Source organism: Pecten maximus, chromosome 7 (assembly GCF_902652985.1).
Source record: "Pecten maximus chromosome 7, xPecMax1.1, whole genome shotgun sequence".
Taxonomy (NCBI): Eukaryota; Metazoa; Mollusca; class Bivalvia; order Pectinida; family Pectinidae; genus Pecten; species Pecten maximus.
The window spans coordinates 18,445,186-18,461,369 of record NC_047021.1 but is presented as its reverse complement, the minus strand read 5'-3'; the positions used below and the strand labels follow the sequence as shown (position 1 = coordinate 18,461,369).

General features: G+C 34.0%; 1 protein-coding gene across 1 annotated transcript; it reads right to left on the bottom strand.

The window, feature by feature from the left end:
* Positions 1 to 640: 640 nt before the first annotated feature.
* Positions 641 to 15,811, bottom strand: LOC117331810 (conserved oligomeric Golgi complex subunit 6-like). Its single transcript, XM_033890708.1, has 19 exons — positions 15,688 to 15,811; positions 13,188 to 13,331; positions 11,974 to 12,045; positions 11,455 to 11,513; positions 10,441 to 10,552; positions 10,236 to 10,318; positions 9,347 to 9,417; positions 8,867 to 8,960; positions 8,349 to 8,425; positions 6,537 to 6,674; positions 5,708 to 5,772; positions 5,068 to 5,159; positions 4,765 to 4,879; positions 4,383 to 4,514; positions 3,877 to 4,044; positions 3,345 to 3,452; positions 2,948 to 3,001; positions 2,231 to 2,310; positions 641 to 1,260 (listed from the first exon to the last, which is right to left on the bottom strand). The coding sequence occupies exons 1-19, from the start codon at positions 15,793 to 15,795 to the stop codon at positions 1,113 to 1,115; spliced, it is 1,920 nt and encodes a 639-aa protein (XP_033746599.1). The 5' UTR covers positions 15,796 to 15,811; the 3' UTR covers positions 641 to 1,112.
* Between the last annotated feature and the right edge of the window lie 373 nt (positions 15,812 to 16,184).

The following is a 16,184-nucleotide window of genomic DNA, read 5'->3' as shown; positions in this document are numbered from 1 at the left end:
GTGATAAAAACACCACAAAATCCTATGACAATACTCCTCGAATAAAACTCCGATAACACATATAAATATGTGCATCTTTTGTATTTCAAAGTTGACAACTGACATTAGTCAAATATAACCAAAATAGACCACTACATGTAACAAAAAAGTTATTTCCTACTGGTAAGCAATCTTAATTATCATTTAACATCTCTTAAAAAGATGATAGCTTAGCAAACTCGAGCAAACTTTAAACTAACCATGATTATTAATTTGAACAAGCTTGATAGCCCTTCACTTTATTTGTAAAATATCTTTACCCTACCAGAAGGTCAAACATACATTGTATATTATTAGGTATTTTTCCTTCCAAAGGTACCAATAATGCATGCAATATTTAAAATGAGTCAAAGTTATGTACACATTTCATATAATTGATAGCCCTTCATGTTGGGATATTGGGACAAATATAATGAAACCAGCTCTTTAGGTTGTACAGGTAAAAGTGTGGTAATACTGTCAATTTGAACTATTGGTACATGTACATTAACATATTTGGCTATAAAGAATTTATATTCTCTATTTATGGATTTTTTTCTCTATGTACGAATTTAAGGACACTCATTCGAAGCCAGGAAATCACAATACCCTAAACAGAAGATAAAGCTTACAAGATGTTTTTTATTGTCAAGTTGTTAATATTGCCATTTGGGAGGACCTCCAGTGTCACACAAGAAGACCAAAGGTTTACAGGATCTGGGTACTGCTACTTCTATGAAAACTCTCGCTTGCAGTTGTCCAATCAGCATCCAAGGTTTTATAATGTAATAAAACAATCTGGCATGCAATGTAGTTAACAAACAATATTGGAAAGATAATAAAGTTAAATTTAAGTTTTCACAATTTTTATTTTACCAAAAGATGATCTCCCCCTCTATATAAACCATTCATATCACTGTTTACTTTCATACATATTTATAATTTTGTATCACAGCTATACTTTACATCAAATGTTAACATCTGAATACAAAGATCATTTAAATTAAAAAAAAAACACCTTCAACACTGTATATCACTTAATATTAATAAATCCCATTGTCTTTTTAATGATAATTTCTATCATATTTTTAGTATCACGACAGCAGTCTGACCACTTGGTCCGGGGTACGTGGCACTATACTTGGCGATTCCTTGTACTCATTTGCCGGGTTACAGATAGCGTCGTAGATCTGTTTGTACGCAGCACATATCAAGTCTGAGGAATTCTTCTTCACCATTTCTCTGTAAATAAAATGGTTTCTTATAGTGGGAACTTCATACTAAATCAAATTATTAAATCTTACCTTAATACATAATGTCTAGTTTCAAAGTAAATTATGATTTACAATGTATTTCAACTCCTGTTAATATCTGAAGAAAGAAAATCAAATGTGGCACTTATAGCTACCTAGATGATTAGAGGACACAAACATCTTAATTAACTGGTCATATTTATCTGCTGCAAATAAACATCACTCATTACCTCCTTACCAGAAGTTTAGCTCGCCTGTAAGGAATAGGAGGTTATTTTTGATGATGAAAGAAACATGACAAAGGGAGTGTGCTCTGAAATTAGTCCCATATTTAAAATTTAGTTCCTATTACTAGTACCCCACCTAGTGAAAAATATATTAATTACATTAATATATTTTTCACTAGGTGGGGTACTTATTTGCAGTATAATATGATGATATTTAAAGTTACAATCAATGAATTAGGAAATGTACAGTAAGTTAAGTTTACTACCTTCCAGATGTATTCAGTAGTCTATAGCAGAACTGGTGAAAAGTTAAGGGAAGAAAGACTAATGACTACATGCAAGTGAACATCCACTCGTCCACTCAGAAGTAAGCTATGGGGTACAACTTATGAATCGTGTGTATAACCTGCCTGACTCATCCACTCAGAAGTAAATTCTGGGGTACAACTAATAAGTCGTGTATATAACCTACCTGACTCGTCCACTCAGAAGGAGTCAACTCTAGGGCAGCACTAGCGAGTTGTGTATATAACCTACCTGACTCGTCCACTCAGAAGGAATCGACTCTGGGGCAGCACTAGCGAGTTGTGTATATAACCTACCTGACTCGTCCACTCAGAAGGAGTCGACTCTAGGGCAGCACTTGTGAATCGTGTGTGTAACCTACCTGACTCGTCCACTCAGAATGATTCGACTCTGGGGCAGCACTAGTGAGTCATGTATATAACCTACCTGACGCGTCCACTCAGAAGGAGTCGACTCTGGGGCAGCACTAGTGAGTCTGGAGATGCCATGTAACTATCAAACTTGGACTGCAAGTGACAAAGAGCAAGTTTGTTAAAATTAAAAAGACATTATCACATGTAACATCATACAATTTAGTAAAACTTGAATTTTACACAATCTCATGTTTCCTACATTCCTTTCTTTTAACTGCCAAGCTATACATCATACTTCTCTAGTCCTATATCACCAAATATTCTGTATGCAAACATTTCACAGGAAAGGTGTTGGCAGTTTCAGAAAGTTTTAAAATGTGCCATATACCTAAAAAAGCGTTCATGAAAAAATGTACATTCAATTGTTTTCTTTCAAAATGACATTTTTACTGTTTTGATTTTCAGGGTGATGTAAAATAAATCAGTTGACTAAATTTTACTGGAGTTGCTGACATCAAGGCAGACAAAACAAATGCTCTCAAATAAGACAGAGAATTAAAAAACTTAATTAAATACAAAAAAGCAAGATTCAAGATATGAATATTTAATAACATCAGATATTGATTAGTATGTCCTCAATATCATAATATGTTGATTAATTCAGGGTTTCAATTTTTCTGATGAATAAACAATTACTTTTCTGGAAACCTCAAATCGTTTTAGGAAATGAATCAATATAAGAATAAATGGTCTTAAATATTATTATAAATCCTTTGAAGTAAACTCTCACCATAGCAGCTTTAAGAGCAGGTCCATCCATATCAGGTAGGACTGACATAGGACCCTGGAATAATTAGCAAAGTGTTAAATCAACATGGTAGGATATAATTAATAGGTAGCAGGAAATGATCACTGTTAAGGATGGAAAACATTCAGGTATAAATGGTATGTATTGTTTCCAATGTAATGATTTTCATCATCATGATAAATTTGTCTTTTCTCAATATATCTGGTACATTATATCCAATGTATCTTCACCTAAATTAAATGTTAATTTTCTCTACTGGGATGTTCAATTAATGTATCTTACAAATATGTTCACTCAAAGTAAAATCCACATTAATCATGTCAGAATCAATATATTCAAATATCTGTGACAAACTTACAATCTATAGCATTGTTGTTACCTGTTTAGGTTGATGCTGTTGAACTGTCCCGTACACAAAGGCCAGGCCGACCTTATTGAGTACAAATGAAGCCTGCTCGCTCACAAGTGTGTCTACCTGGGCATCCACCTAATCATGAAGAGGATATCATTGTCATAATAACATATGTTTTGATAATACATTCCTACATGGGACTCATCATCTTATCAAATCTCTTATAATTTACAGCTTTTTGTATTGGTCTATCAGCTTTTATTTTACAGATTGGTTTTCATTATCAAAGCTTTTGAATTCTTATAGGAGAGCAGGCTTACATTTAATCATACAATGTTAGTAATAACATCAACTACACTGTGTGATGTGATTTATTTCAAAATTAATGTTACGCTGAAGAAATCTGTTTTCCTCAGAAATTATTTTTTGTTCATAACATAAAATACAATGTCAGTAGGTACTTGTGTCCTATGAATACTATTGCTTATGATAAACTAGTAAGATGAAAGAAAAAAGATATATTTCCACTCAACATATCTAATTTAATGAGAGAACATACCTGAGCCTGGAGCATCTCAAGTCGTGTGTCTGTAAACTCGTACAGGGCTAGTGTAGTCTGCATCAGATATATACAGTTGGCCATATAAGCAGCCATGTCAGTCGAGTTTAGTCGACTTGCAGACACAGAGCACATCTGGACCAGAGGATCTATTACACAGGACAGGATCTACAGACACAATTATTAGCAATTAATGAGATCTGTTGTGTTTTCTTCTTGTTTGAATTGTGACTGGTTATCTGAATTACTACTTATCTGAACAATTTAATAGTTTCTCATTAATTTATAATTGACTTTCTTTTACTTGACTTCCATTTCTCAGCTTTGGGATATTAGCCCTTAATATGGAGACTTGTCCACAAGCACCTATTCATTCATTGAAATCAACAATAAACTTTCTAATTGTAAAATTTTTCTTAAGTACCATTTTTTTTATTAGAAGTATAAATTGTATAAAAGAGTGCAGAACAAAGCCAAATGTTTTACTTAAAACACAGGATAAACACCTGTTTGTAGTCTTGTTTCTTGTCGTCTATGGCAACCACAGATGCATCGTGACAAGCAAGTACATCTTTCAGCAGCTGCAGTGTTTGATTCAAAGAACTTGTAGGACCAAGATCAGAGGGAGGTAATTCCACCTGAAAAAAAAAATGTTAAAAATGTTAAACAATTAATTTGGTATGAAGTTTCTAAGTTTTTATTTGAAACATTTCATATTTATCTACAATTTGAGATTCATGGAGTTTTTACAATAGACTCTAAAATACTTAACAATGTTTCACTAGTAGGTTTAATCCTATCAATTCTTCAATGACAATATTAAATTATTTCATACATGAACAAAGATATTCTGTGATATTACTATCTACACAAGGATTAAGCACAGACCTTGTCCAGGAGTTTGTTGGCATTACAGTTGAGACTATTAAAGAACATTCTGTGGCTCAAGTCTTGTATTTCAGCTACAGTATTCAGCAGGGCTGCATCCTTACAGATGATCTGACTGGAATAAAAAATGGTAAACATATATTTGTAACTTAAACATACTGATGTCCTTCATTGCGACTTCGATAGAAATGGCATTAAACACAAAACTTAAGTCAGTAGATTGGAAAATGTAGACCATGGCAATCCATGGGGGTGGGGGGTGGGGATGTGAAACTGAATTAATGATGATGTAGTACTACTGACCTGATTGTATTGTGGTAGAACTTAAGGAGGTTGTGTAGTTTGTAGAGGGTGACTGCATCCTGTTCCGAAACCAAAACCTGCTCCACCCTCACCTGTTATGTAAAAAAAAAATATGTTAACTTCAGATCAATCCATTCTTTGATTTCTAGGAAATCTGGCATCAGAATGCAGAGATTTTCACAATAAAAGAAACTATTATATGACTTGTGATATTTCATCACATAAAAACAACATCACGCACACGAATTCATAAAGCTACACCTAAACCTTGAGGGTACAAAAATGGCAAGCTTCAGCATTAAGCTAGATAATTCAATAGTTAAACCTTGACAAGCACTTGACTCCCAGTTTTGACCAAAGTATTAGTGACAGGGAGTTTTGCCTAACATTCAACACACAACTGGTTGTGGTTATGATTTCTTAGAACATATATTCAGCAGTATTTTGACAATAAATCCTTTATTTTACAGAAATATTGTTCGGTTATGACTAACTGAGACACCACTGTTACAAACTAACAGGACATGAGATTCAATAGAAATATGTATTTTCTAACAGAAAAGAAATTCATATCATTATCCTGTTGTCGTATCTGTATCAATCACCAGGAACATTAGACACACTACTGTAACGTAACTACCTTGAATGGTCGACATACTCCTTCTGTTATATGGCCCAAGATGTCCTGTACCTGTTCTTCATTAGCTGTAAAATATTCCAGAACACCTGATACCAAATAATGCTTTTTGACAGAAAAACAATTAAAATTTTGTAGCTTGCATCACAGTGTATTCAGTATATTGCTTTGATAGTAGCTGTATAGAAGAATACTATGGAGTAATCACAGTTGTGTGTTTCTATTCCTGAATGTATAGTAAATTTTGAATAGCTATAAATGCAAAGCATTTACAAGCTTTGAATATGTACCTTTCTATTTTGTATGTCCTGAATATTGAACACAAGCACAAAATAAATGGAAATAAACTATATCTTTGTTTGCAGTTCTAAATTTACCTCTGAATATGAAGAATTAAACTTGTTTTGAGAAAGGGTCCTGATATTTCATTTACAAACTCCACTAATCCAATGCCTACTCAAGTGTAGCTCTGGTTAATTGGTTTAATTTCATTTCTTGACTAAGTTTCAATTATAAACGATTTTTATCTTACCACTAGGACACATACAAAAAAGTTTGTGAAATTTGATAAATAAGATATAATGATACCATATCAGTAAATTACTGTGAGGAGTTGTGATGCACTGTTTAGGTTACTTTTATAAGATCTTTCTTATTACATCGCTTCACTTGCTTTGAAAAAAAAACGTAATACATATAACCTTGGTTGTAAATTATAACAATTTATCTCCCCTTACCAGGTATTTTATGTACATTGTATCACAGACAATTTTTTTATAGATAAAACACTGGGAACTAAACAAGCCATGCATGTAGGTAAACTGATACAAACATTGACACTTCTTGAGGAGGGACTGGAGGTGTTCCTTCTCTGATGCTGCAGCTTGATGTAGCCACGCAAGCATGTCCCCAACATACCTAGTCGGGTCATGTGAATGTAGCTCTATGGGGCGTGGCATTCCCCCTGGACCTAGGAAAGAAACACCAAAACTCAAAATACTGTCACTTAGTTTCAACATACAAAATCAAAGGGCCAAAGGCCCTGAGAAACGTCAGGGTCTGAGGTCATATAATAAGAAATTTAAAATTGGATTTTATAGTCAGACAGTTACATTTGTATCAGATGAAATGTCTTAATCTGGTATTCCTATTCTATATACATGTATATTCAAGAAAACATGTATAACATATTTTTCTGTTGACAACTTTCCAAAAGCTGAGTATAGTTCTTGCCCTATTTCTTTAATGCTTGTGGAAGATTATTGATATACTCCTGAATCAGTAAAGCTGCTTGTAAACTTTGAAAAAAAATCAACTGAACGACAAATCGGTCTATTAACAGAACATGTTGTACAACCAAATATAAAATCCAAGATGTACACAGCCTAAGTTTTTTTAAAATTTAATTTATGCTATAAGATGTTAATAAGGCCTACCAAACATCTATTTTATGACCCCTAGTAACATATTTTAACTCCGATAGAAAACTGCGGTCGCGTTGTCCGGCGAGACATATCTAGTTTTGACACCGACGGCGGACGCCAGTACATCAGTCACGGATCATAATCATTAGATTCTTTTCAAATAAACAAATAATAACCTTATTTAATAAAATTCTCACGAAAAACGGCAATGTAGTTTGTTACAACTTTATATACGTGATATTTCTTGCGTATTCTAGCGACATACAAATGAATATGAAACTGCGAACTGTCGTTGGTTTAGTTACATTAGACATAACCACCATTTTGGCCGACTAGTGATGAGTCACGTGACAGCTGAAGTTATCTCGTGGAATGATCGGGTGCATTTGACTATGCAAATAGGGTTGGTTTTAGGCTTATATGAAATGTTCCTGCATATGAACTCAGGATGAACATACGAGTCTAAGACATGTGATAGTTTCTCTGTGAATGCATGTAAATTTCCACGACGATCAAACTGATTTTTTTACTTTCGTTTTCAAGGCAGGATCAAGACAGAACTACGTAATCCTACGCCAACAAAATTGCATATACTGACGAGGAAAATGTTTATATTTATACTCTAAAATAGTCTAGAACACCAAACATTCATATTTAATTTTAAATAATTGCAGTAAACACGGTTTACATCAGTCAAATTGTGTCAATAATTGCTATCAAAATAGGAACTATATTAGGCTGCGGATGTATATCATTTGTATGACAGAAAAGAGGAATTGTTTGCCGGAAACAAAAGTGTCACTAACAACATTTTCCCACCACGCCTATAACGGCAGGTGCCAAAGGCATCCTGACGTTAAAAAGCAAACATATCAATGATTTGGGACATACATATAACACACCTATAATGGCCTACCCTTACGACTTAGGGGTGATCAATTTAATGCATATATCAAATTAGTAAAATAATGCACAATTATAGTAGAAGAGCTAGGCTCGTTAAAATAATTTCTTCTTTTAGAAATATATCTTTCACTCTCTAAATTGTCTTTGAAATGAAGCTGCTGTGTGCATTAATATTAAAGATAAGAATATACATGTAATGCTTCAAATTATACCTGTCACTAGATTTGTTTACATGGTATCTAAATTCAGCCAATATTTCTCTATTAGCCTTAATAATATATTGTTAGGACAGGTACACAAATGTGTTCAATTACCTCCCCTAGTCAATGCGTCAATGAGTCCACGAACAACAGCCGTCCTCCTGGCAGTACCAAACTCATCTAATGTATATCTGCACAAATAAAACATACAATACTTAATAATTCCTAAAAAACGTTTCAAAATTATACATCACTTAATCAACTACCAGGAAGAACACAATGTCAGCAGATTTTTGGAAATGTTTCAATATTTAAAGGTTATAAAAGCAAAATGATCTATTTTTCACCTTCTGAGAAGTTATGTGCTTTTCATAAACTTAAGTCTTTGTAACTCTATACACAAACTGTATCTGGTTTGAACTTCAGATAAAACAAGAGGGCAGCTTAAGCAAGACACACTTTGTGACAGAAATTCCGAGACATATTATATGGCTTAACAATTGAGGACAGTAAAACGAGGTATATCTGGCCAAAGTAACACACAAACAGGCTAACTGATATAAATGGTAATATAAGTGGAATGATTTACCTGTAGAACTGATATAACAAACACTCATTAGATATGTTTTTACCTGTAGAGTACAGGTCTGTCCTCGAGAGCTTCCATAGCCTGACACAACATAGACGACATATCTGGGGAGTCTCCCGTCAGCATTCGGCACTCATCTAGATATGGAAACACACAACACATAGTGGAATATATATACACAGAGTTTCAATTTACTATATCACACAGTGGAATGTATATACACAGAGTTTCAATTTACTATATAACATTTTATAGTATTCACTTTCTGGTAGTAAATCGTTAGTTGCAGTACTTGACTAAAATTTACACAGTATTCAGATGTCGAAAAAACCTGAATAAAAAATACATAAAAGCAGTTTTTATTAATCATTGTATATCAGTGACTAAGTGCTTAAACTATTATCAACAAAACAGTTGGTAAAATATTACTCCAGCGTTTTCAAAAACCAAAACATTTGGGGTGAACTTGTCTCCCTTCCTTTGTTAGAAACGCACATTGGACATGAAACTGTGGCATACTCACTTTGGGCCCATCTGTACAGACGTTCATATGCAGATTCTTGATGAAGGGCCATAGTCTCCATGATTTCCAGACTACAAAACATTATGCAAGAATAAAGCTTATTTGTCTTAATTCTCAAAATTTAAAACATTTTTTCAATGTTAACATGATAATTAAATTGTAGAATTTCCTTGCAATAAATTAAAAATAATATCAACAAAACATTCACAACAAAGTACAATATATACTGAATTTTGTATTTTGTTTTTGATTAACGTGACATTTTTCATCAAAATGAAATATAAAAATATAGTTTGATATTTCTGCTGTTTAGTTTTTAATATCATATATTAATATTATTTACTTTCTGTCAGGAATCGAGGTCCTGTTTTGTTATATTCAACATTGTGTTGAATGTGTTATTCTAGTAGAAATATGCTGTTGATGTTTTCTTTATTTTCTTACAGCTGGCTATGGGTTCTATTTCAACTGCTGTTTTTTTAGTATATTGAAGTATGAATATCTAGCATTTTTATTTTCATACCATATTTAGTGGCTCCACTGATATCTACATATATGTGTTGCAGTTCAGTAGAAATACCAGTATCAACAAATGATTTTAGTGTAATCAACAACACAAATCCATATCATCAATACTGTAAAATGGCCAGCATACGTAATATTAAAAGCTAAACAGTAGTTTTATTACAAGTACAATCTCAATCCAAGTGTAAAGCCATTTTTTGAAAATTCTGGGAAAAACATTCCATACACTTGATTTCACTACTGAGTTATATCTGTGCAAATCTGTGTATGATAGTACTTGCCATAACACTGTAGCAGTGAAATATCAATAAAAGTTGTCATTAGTTAATCATTATTTAACATTTTTTTCCTGGTTATAATTTACCCTGCTGTCTGTTGGTTTGTCCGCAGTAACACCTTGCAGTGTTTGTGAATTTCCTTTGCTTTAGCCAATGCCCTGAAGAAGTCCTGGGGAAAAAAAAGATAAAATTCTTGAAATATATTTGTATACATGTATTCCACAAATTAAAAGTAATTGAAAACCAACCTTAACTAGTAATTAGATTAATTAAAATGACCGACAAACTCACCATGTGTAATGTTCCATCCCGATTCCCCCTCAAAGCTGTGGCCTCCTCTGGTTTCAGCTGGAATTTCTCCAGAAATGCATCTGCCACCTGGGCCTTAACTTGCAGGGTTTGACTGCAGAATTCAAGGAAAATTTCAGAAATAATTAAACCTTACATCGCACAAAACTTAATTTAACTTAAAATATTATGCAAAAAATGTGGACTTTGTCTTTTAAAAACAGTAGGTAATTATTGTTGGTTGGTATAACAAAAAGTCGAATGAAACTCTGTCGACAACATGTGAACTCAAACTGACCCGATTGCTGCATGTGCACACCTGGTAAGAGTGAGGCAAGATGTCAACAAAAACCATGAGGCTGTGATTGTAGCAGGCAATCGAGAACCAGACTATACTTGACAATTTTGTTGTTGACAAATTAAAGCTCCCTTTCTATTTTAATCATATGTGAGTATGCGAGAAATCCCAATTTCCAAGACACCAGTATCTTTTATGCAGAATTTGAGAAATGAGCCAACACCGTATCAATGTATTTGTTAGTTAAAGTTTTAAGCAGATGATTGTTTGTTTCTGGACAATCATAAGTCAAGTGAAAATGAATATCCATTGTTTCGTGACAAGCAATTATCATATTTGCATAAGCTCATTTTAGTATAAATTGCACTTACGTATACGGTCACCTTCAAATTTATGCATGTTTAGTTTAATATCAATTTTAGGTCAGCCCTTTGGCTAATTCTGGGATATTATCGATGCATAACTCATTAGCTTATACTTTCATTTGGCTGAAAACTATCATCAATTATGATCATGTCAGTGAAAATAAATTACTGGAAGGTATCATTTCATTCAACCTAGGAGTCTTCTTTCCAAAAACTGGGCCTCACTTTTACACAGGAATATTGTAGACCCTATAACTTTAATCACTGCCTAGTCCTAACACTGAACCTATCAAAATGGAATAGGCTAAACATACATGTGTATACTAAATGTCCAATCTAACTTAATTTACTAACCTTTCTGACTGTAACTTGGTTGTTTGATTTATCAAATCATGTGTTTGTTCTTTGGCTGCCTGAAAGCAATTAAAATACATCTTAAACTGCAACGAGTTTGTTATCAGTAATCTCAGTCAAAATGCATTGCAAATCTTCATTTCTTGAAGAGAACCCCCCCACATTTGATGGTTCATATCATTTGATTCCTTGCATATACATGTGTATCTTTACAACATGCAGGTTTTAAATGACCTCTACAATTAAAAGTTCATTTCAATTGAAAACTTCAATATGAGAAAAATGTTAAATCGAAAGTTAAGTTTCTAGACTGAAGTAGTTTTGGGCTATCAAGAGTATAAATAAATAAAGAAATCAGGGTTAATATTTAATATTTTTGATATCTTTGTCTTCAACTGATATTTTCATTTGTCTGGAATTATGACTGATAGTGCTTTTGCCTCTAAATGATGCTGACAATACACTGTAATGTAACAAAATTATTTATTTGTATGTAGGATTTCCTAGCTTTCAACATACCTTGAGCCTGCTTGTCATGTCCTGACAACATTCATTCATGGACTTAACATCATTATACACACTGTCAAGTTGCTGAAAAATTGGATAGAAAAACTGTACATATTTTTAGTTATTTTCATAGTTCTGTAACTTTCTATAAATATTGATTGTATCTATACATGCAAAATGTATATTCAAATAGTTACATGTGATTGTATAGTTTTACTATTAACCCATGGCCAACATCTGACATAAATGAAGATACCATAATGAAAATTAACTTTTGTCTATGCTAGAATAACATTTAACAGCTGTTCAATATTGAGCTTTTACACTACTCTTCACAAAGTCTATTGCCCTTGGGTTGGCACTTCAGTGTATGTTTTCAACTATTTGTAATGACCACGTTCAAGACCTGATGAGGTGCGACACTGGACAATCCTCATGCTGAAAACAACTACAGATAAGACTTATAATCACCTACATTTGTATGTATAGCTAGTTCCAGGGGTGTAAAAATATTTTTCAAGTCACTTGCCCCGGGCAAGTAGAGCTCTGAAAGCCACTTGCCCGAATGCAATTTCTACTTGCCCCAGTGTGCGTTTCATTAAATATATAAAAAAGTCTATATCAACAAGAGGCCCATGGGTCTTAATGGTCACCTTACATTTGAAATATTTCAGTTAATTTAAATGACCCTTTTTTGCCCGGCCCATCAGCCCCTTGGGGTCAGTCAGGGCCAACATGTGTATACCATTAAGCTGTCATCCCATGCTGATAGTGTTAACCAAATTAGAATGAATTCCATTACATTTTTACACATAAAATATATGGCCACAAATGTTTGGAAACTCAGAGTCGGATTAAGAGACCACCTGCATGTCACATGTGACCTTTTTTCATTCCTTCCTTTGGAAGATCACATATACAACAGGTTTAACTGTATTCAAAAGTTGGAAACATACAACATAGCCTACCCACAGGCATGTCGGCTAACCCCCCTCCCTCTCCCCCATTTTACTATGGCAGGAGTTCTGAGGTTAGTCGGCCCATATCAGATTTTTAGTCGGCCCATATCAGATTTTTTTAAAGGCTGACAAAAATTCAGAAACCTTTGGATTACATACATCCTATAGCTACCACTGATAACACCAGGTTAAAGGATTAAAGTAATTATAAGGTGATCTAGTACTGATCTTATACACTATACCACTCTCTCTACACATGTACTGTACCTCTTTTACAGATTGGAACACTTGTAAGAAATCTTCATTGATGACTAAACTCCTGCGTTCAATGTCACTTCTTAGATTTCTTCTTGTACGTAAACTGTTCTCATTAAAGAATACTGACAATGCCTTAAGTGCTTCAAGCATTTCCTGAAAGACAAATAAAGGAATACAATTAGCAGTAATATTATAAACAATACATAGAAGTCAAGATGATATCAATTTATTACACTATTTTGAGGCATTAATTTTGTTATGACAATCACGGTTCTATGGTCTGTTTACTTCTCATAGAGATTGCTAATTTAATCTTTAGATATACGCAGTTATCATTTACATGATACATTTGCGATCTTCTTTAATAAATAAAGTTGATTCAAAACAAAAATGTGAAGTCCTGCCATTTTGACAGACACTGTGATATTATCTCTTGTTGCACACCAGTCGTTAAGTTGTTAATAATAAGAGCGCAGCTCATCGGGCGCGAGAGCGAAGCTCTCTTTCAGACAACATGTGTATAAGCTATATTTTCAATAAATTCTATACCCCTTCAACTTTGAAATCGTGTCCCACGGGAAAAGTCGCGCGCCTCCAGTAGAGGCGGCCATGTTTGAAATCTCGTTCCCTACCCAATGAGATGTGAAAGATTTCTCTCTCGTCGAAACAAATAACTGAAAGTTAGTTCAAATTACTTAATTCTTGAAACATCCACACAACCCATGTCAAAGGCCTGATTCATTTAAAAGCTACCATTTCTATTTTTCTTTTAACGGACGAGGTAAATGTATTTTGCGAATTAGATTGGCTTGAGATATTTCGTTGGTTACCTAAATCGGAACCCTCCAAGTTTTGGTGCTGATCAAATTGGATGCGAGCGTAGAATAAGAGGTTATTTTGCTGCATATGTGCGTTATATAGAACAGTTTTTAATTGCATTATCATTAGATAACAGCATTGTAAGCACAACTTTCCAGGTTACAACCGTAAACCCTGAAATATTACTGAGTTGAACACGGAATGGTGTTGTATTGTCGTCAAGCGTGACGTCATAAGAATTCAACGTCAAAGATTATGCCACCGATTCCCGCGCTTTCTCAGCGCATATATTTTACGAGTTTTTCGTAGTCCAGATTTCTGTGAAATATGTGATATTTCACGGGAAACGAATAACTTCTGTATTTGCAAAGTGGGTATAGATTGTATTAACTGAGGTAGTTGCTGCATTTTTGTTTATCATAAAATTTCATCAAAACTTGTATTATCTTAATGAAATTTCATGATTTGTCCAATATGCACACACTTGAGATTAAAAACCTGGATGCTTATAATATGTCTCAAATAATAATCTAAGCGAGTGATTTTGCTTCTTGTTACTTCAACTACGGACTAAGATATACATACTAATATATGTCCATGCTTTAACCTAAAAACAAAACCAAAACCCAACAGATGCATAAAATAAAAGATGATATAGATATACCTCGCAAGTTTTGATTGTAACTAGTTTATTGATATGATTGCCTTCTAGCTTCCTTTAGCTCAGTCAGTAAAGCAGCTGACCATTTAAGCCATGCAGTGGTCGCGGGCTCGATCCCGGTGGAGGCACACTACTTGCTTTTCTGTTACATCGGTTGACTACTCCAAGTGCAAGCTATAGGGAAATGAGAGGATTCGTCGGGGATAAAACCTGGGTTAATGTGTGTTCGGGGCAAACACGTTTGAAAAGTGAGGAATAGTGAGGCAGGTTTTAATTGTAAATAGTGTACATAGTGATTTCAAGTGGGGAAATTTCCCTTAAGCTTATTCGGTAGAGCGACGGACCAGTAAGCAGAGGGTCGCGGGTTCAATCCCTCGTGGAGTCAATATATTCGCTTTCCTGTTATACTGTATATATCATGAGAATCTTGTTGTATTGTCTGCCCTTTTACGTTTTTAGTAAATAAATAGTAAATATGGCAGTAGAATACTGATGTCATTATTCAGTGCACATGCCATCACGGATATAATATCAGAGACATATATACATATATATGTCTCTGATAATATGTACGATCATTTGGAATCAGACAATGCAAAGTAATTAAGACAATGAAAGTCACATCAGGACAAACAATAAGAATTTCAGCTGATATATGTATAGATGTACAGATGTATAGATGTAATACATAGTTTATGTTACAATGTGTTTACACGTTTAGATTTAGATTTTTTTAAATGGGGGGAGGGTATAATCACCTATTATATTTTGGCCTAGTTTGTAGCATATTTTGTGTGTCATTCTTTTAAGTTATGACCCCCTTCTCTCTCTCCCCCCCCCCCCCCCCCCCCCCCCCCAAAAAAAGAAATGAGTCTGAAATTCTAAATGTGGTAGATCTGTCTAGTATACAGTACACACTGCGATAATAAACTTTAATGATTACGGTGAGTGATTACTGTCATAGCTGCGCTCTTCTAAGGCTTTGCCTTCATTCATATTAACCACACACACACATACACACACAATTACTTTGTCATTGTCAAGCCGAGTTTCCAATATTTTGTTAAGCTTCCTAGACAGTGGGTTTGAAGCTTGTGATGAAGAAAATGACGTGTCTGCCAATTCCTTGTCTGCCATTTTGCCTTTTCAGTGTACAATGGACGCTTTTTACTGAATCTGCTGCACATGAAGCGCAGAGATGACTCAAATATAAGTGTATACTAAATCGAGACACAATCCTGATCGGAAACCCGGAATATCGTAGGCATACAGTGTAGCTCTGTAATATAACCATTATCATTTTTGCAGAGTGTGAAAATACGTTGGTGTTATTTATCAAAGAAATATTGTAATGATTTGACGATATCACATATTCAAACTGAATTAATTAATTGATTATTTAATTAACCGTTTTAGGTGAAATCAGCACTGTATATCCTACCCTGTATTGAACAATCCTTATATTATTGGTTTTATGAAAGACCGTTGTTTTCTCTACTTTTCCTTCTTTCCTCTTCTCCTTTAAG

Excerpts from the sequence above, each read along its gene's own strand:
- LOC117331810 (XM_033890708.1), bottom strand. The coding sequence starts at position 15,795 with ATGGCAGACAAGGAATTGGCAGACACGTCATTTTCTTCATCACAAGCT. Across the intron at positions 3,002-3,344 it reads AACAGCATCAACCTAAACAG|GGTCCTATGTCAGTCCTACC; the intron begins GTAACAACAATG and ends TAATTATTCCAG. Across the intron at positions 2,311-2,947 it reads CTGCTCTTAAAGCTGCTATG|TCCAAGTTTGATAGTTACAT; the intron begins GTGAGAGTTTAC and ends TGTCACTTGCAG.